We start from the raw sequence: 3,262 nt of genomic DNA, 5'->3' as shown, positions 1-3,262 counted from the left end.
AAAACGCCCCGCGCCGCCAGGCCCCCGGACGGCCCCAGCCATACCTCCCCCTTCTCCTGCCACGGCAGAAGTGTCAGGATGGTGTGAATGTCCTGTTCCCACACCAAGGTCCAGAAGTCCTCCATGGTCAACTTGTCAGGCCCCTGGACAGCCAGATACTCCCTGCTGGAGCTGCAGCCCTGGGTGGGGAACGAGAACATCACTCTCTTGCTGGAGAGGGTGGCACAGGGACCCCATCAAACCAGGTGGCTGTGGGAGAGGCCAGGAAAAGAAGGGCCCCTCAGCAGGTCAGGAGGCACTGGGAGAAGAGAAAGCACTGAGGGAAGGAAGGGAGGACAGCCCAAATTGGGGTGAGGGAAGACGCATCCTCAGTCCCCACGGTCCCCTCTTGACCACACAGGATCACAGCGGCAGTGACCAGAGGAGCAGGGCAGGAACCTGGGAGAAGGGAGCAGGAGCCTGGTGAGGAAGGGGGAGCATCACTTACTGCTGGTGGGAGCCAGGGGTGGGCATTGCTTCTGGGGGTACAACTCACCGGGACATGCCACACCTGCAGCAGACCTGAGAAAGGGCCCTGTTCCAGCGGAGAAAATTTCACTCTGTTGCGATCATCTGCAAAATACGTGGGAGGTGGAGGGGTTCAGGGCAGCCTCATGCTCACGCAGCTCCTGCAGACTGCTGCCAGCCTGCACACCCACACAAGTCCAAACCCCATTCACCATCTCCCTGCAAAGGTGCTCCCTCCGCAGTGCTCTTCTCCAGGTCACGGACGTTGGTCCCCAAAAGAGAAGTCTCTATCCTAACCTCCGACTCAAAGCAGATACATGTTGTGCAGGTTGCTCAGTGTCTTAGCCAATGGAGATCTGTGTGTTTCTGAGGATGGAGAGTCTGCAGATGCTCTGAGCCCTGTTCCAGTGTTCAGTCACCTTCACAGGAATTCATTTTCCCTTATAACTGAGCTTTGTACCCTTCCAAATCATCCCCATTGCCTCTTGTCCTTCCATGGTCCACCTCTGAGAGGATGCTACATTTTCACTGTGCCTTCCTGGTAGGTAGCAATAAGATCTCCTCTCTGTCTTCTCTCCTCCAGACTGCACAAACCCACCTATCTCAGTCCCATACGTGATGTGCTCCACCCCTGAACACTTCAGTGGCCCTTCCGGTGCGCTGACCGCAATGTGCCAGAGTATTTCCTTGCAGTGTGGAGCACCAGCCCTTGTCCAGCCTGGCTCCATGCAGGTACAGGAAGGAAGACGGTGCAAGGTGTCACAGCACTTACATGGGAGGATGCTGGAAGAGGGCCATGCCTGCTGGTTGCCTGAAGATGGTGTTGCAGAGCTGGCTTCCTCCTTGACAGCCTCTAGGAGGGTCTGTGAGGGTGAAAGAGTGGAAGAAGCAGTGAGTGGGAAAGGGTCAGGAGGAGCTGGAGGAGCTGGGAGCTCCTGAGGACACCTGGCCTCAGCAGAGGGGGTGCTATAGCTGCACGTGGAGAAGTCTTAGCAGGGTGCTATGTGACCACCTCTGGGGGTGGGTGGCCAGCTCTGCTCCATGCTGTCATGAGATGGCTGCGTCTCCCCGGAGGAGAATGGTCCTTGCCCTGCATGGGGTCTAGGAAGGAGGGGGTTGCAGACAGACCCTGATCCATACAGGATGTATGAGGGAGCTATGTGCCTGGGGACGCAATGCCAAGGAGAGGGGACACTGCCAGGACAGCCAGGCATGTGGAAACTGAGGCATGGGACCCACTCAGGTGTCCACCAGCCTGACCAGGTGCAATCTCTCCTGGTCCCCAAAGTGCATATGGCCATGGCAGGACTCCCTGCACCCTGCTCAGGACAGCTCTCACCTCGTACTCCCTCAGGAAGCCCACGTTGGACTTGGCCGCCTTCTGGGCATAGTGCTGAGCAAAGCTTTTCAGTGGGATGGGGCAGGACCTGGGGAGAGAAACAGGGGGTAAGGGGGAGGTTGGGCAAACTCAGCAGCGTCCAGGCTGTCTGCAGTAGGTGACAGGACTGTGAGCTGCCCTTCACCCCTCAAATGCTGAGGCCCTCACAGGTCCCCAGTCCAGCTCTGGCCCATGCCAACCTGCTCTCCCCTAGACAAAGGCAGGTCTGAGGGGGTGGCACAGCCCAGGGCTCATTCCCAGGTGGCAGCAAGGACAAGGGCATCCTGTTCTGCATGAGGGAGGAGACAATTTGCCCATAAAGACAGATATGTGACCTCTAGATGTAGTCTCAGAGACAACGAGGTAGGTGGACAAAGGGTTGTGCAGCCTGACCCTACTCCAATGTCAGAAGGGACATCCAAAGGCCACCCAGCTGCCATGAGCCCCAGCAGTTTGAACCTATCTCTAGGGCATCCCTGTGGGTTGGAAAGCCAGGGGCCGATCACAACGCCATCCCCAGGACAGCTCTGCAGCTCTTTGGCATTGGTGTAGCCCAGGACACTGGCGCTGGCATAAAGGAGGAGGTGCTCCTCCAAGCCCTCCCAGTGGGCCCAGTGTGCAGACCTCATTCTAAGCTGGGCTCTGCATGCTGTAGGGAACAACCAGCCCTGGGCTAACCCCCCTCAAAACACCAGCTGGGCTTCCCCACCCTTCTGTCCTGGAGCCAGGGCTCAAGCTGGGGTCAGGATCCCAGTTTGCCGTCTGAAGGAGTTGTGAATTGGGGTGGGTAGAGTGGTAGGCAAAGCACGGCAGGTCCTCACCTCTCCGTCCCCGATAAACCCAGGAGTGGCTCCTCCAGGATCTTTTCCAGGATACAGCTGTGCAGGAAAATATACTGGGACTGGAAGGCAAAGGCAGACAGCAACATGGAGCATCGCAGCACGCAAACCGTGCGGAGGGTGGCTGTGGTGAGCCGGGGCTGTCCTACGTTCATGCCCCAAAGGCCCTGTCTGCTTCAACCTCCGAGCCCCAGGATCCCTCCACCGGGCCTGTCTGTCTGTCCTGAAGGGTAGTACTGGCACCTTGTCCCAACATGGTAGACTGGGAATATTAGACAGGCCGTGGAGCATCACAGGCCAATGACACAGTGTGGGTTAAGAGTTGCCTGGTGAGCCGGGGCTGTCCTACGTTCATGCCCCAAAGGCCCTGTCTGCTTCAACCTCCGAGCCCCAGGATCCCTCCACCGGGCCTGTCTGTCTGTCCTGAAGGGTAGTACTGGCACCTTGTCCCAACATGGTAGACTGGGAATATTAGACAGGCCGTGGAGCATCACAGGCCAATGACACAGTGTGGGTTAAGAGTTGCCTGCAAAGGGGC

The 3,262-nt window shown here is 58.0% G+C and overlaps 2 protein-coding genes across 2 annotated transcripts in view; both read right to left on the bottom strand.

Moving 5' to 3' along the window:
• Positions 1 to 134, bottom strand: part of LOC104497770 (receptor-type tyrosine-protein phosphatase V-like) — a 4,818-nt gene extending 4,684 nt beyond the window's left edge. The window contains exon 1 of the mRNA XM_010141049.1: positions 45 to 134. Coding sequence (XP_010139351.1) covers positions 45 to 125 — 81 coding nt within the window. The 5' untranslated portion in view covers positions 126 to 134. The remainder of the gene's footprint in view (positions 1 to 44) is intronic.
• Positions 135 to 402: 268 nt separating this feature from the next.
• The window catches only part of LOC104497772 (receptor-type tyrosine-protein phosphatase V-like), a 14,411-nt gene continuing 11,551 nt past the window's right edge, over positions 403 to 3,262 (bottom strand). The window contains exons 18-22 of the mRNA XM_010141052.1: positions 2,707 to 2,786; positions 1,847 to 1,934; positions 1,280 to 1,370; positions 536 to 612; positions 403 to 438 (exon numbers count right to left, since the gene is read on the bottom strand). Coding sequence (XP_010139354.1) covers positions 403 to 438; positions 536 to 612; positions 1,280 to 1,370; positions 1,847 to 1,934; positions 2,707 to 2,786 — 372 coding nt within the window. The remainder of the gene's footprint in view (positions 439 to 535; positions 613 to 1,279; positions 1,371 to 1,846; positions 1,935 to 2,706; positions 2,787 to 3,262) is intronic.

The sequence above is a fragment of the Buceros rhinoceros genome, unplaced genomic scaffold, assembly GCF_000710305.1.
Source record: "Buceros rhinoceros silvestris isolate BGI_N320 unplaced genomic scaffold, ASM71030v1 scaffold13778, whole genome shotgun sequence".
Lineage (NCBI taxonomy): Eukaryota > Metazoa > Chordata > Aves > Bucerotiformes > Bucerotidae > Buceros > Buceros rhinoceros.
Note: the sequence above shows the minus strand (reverse complement) of the source record. Positions and strands in the feature narration are given on the sequence as shown.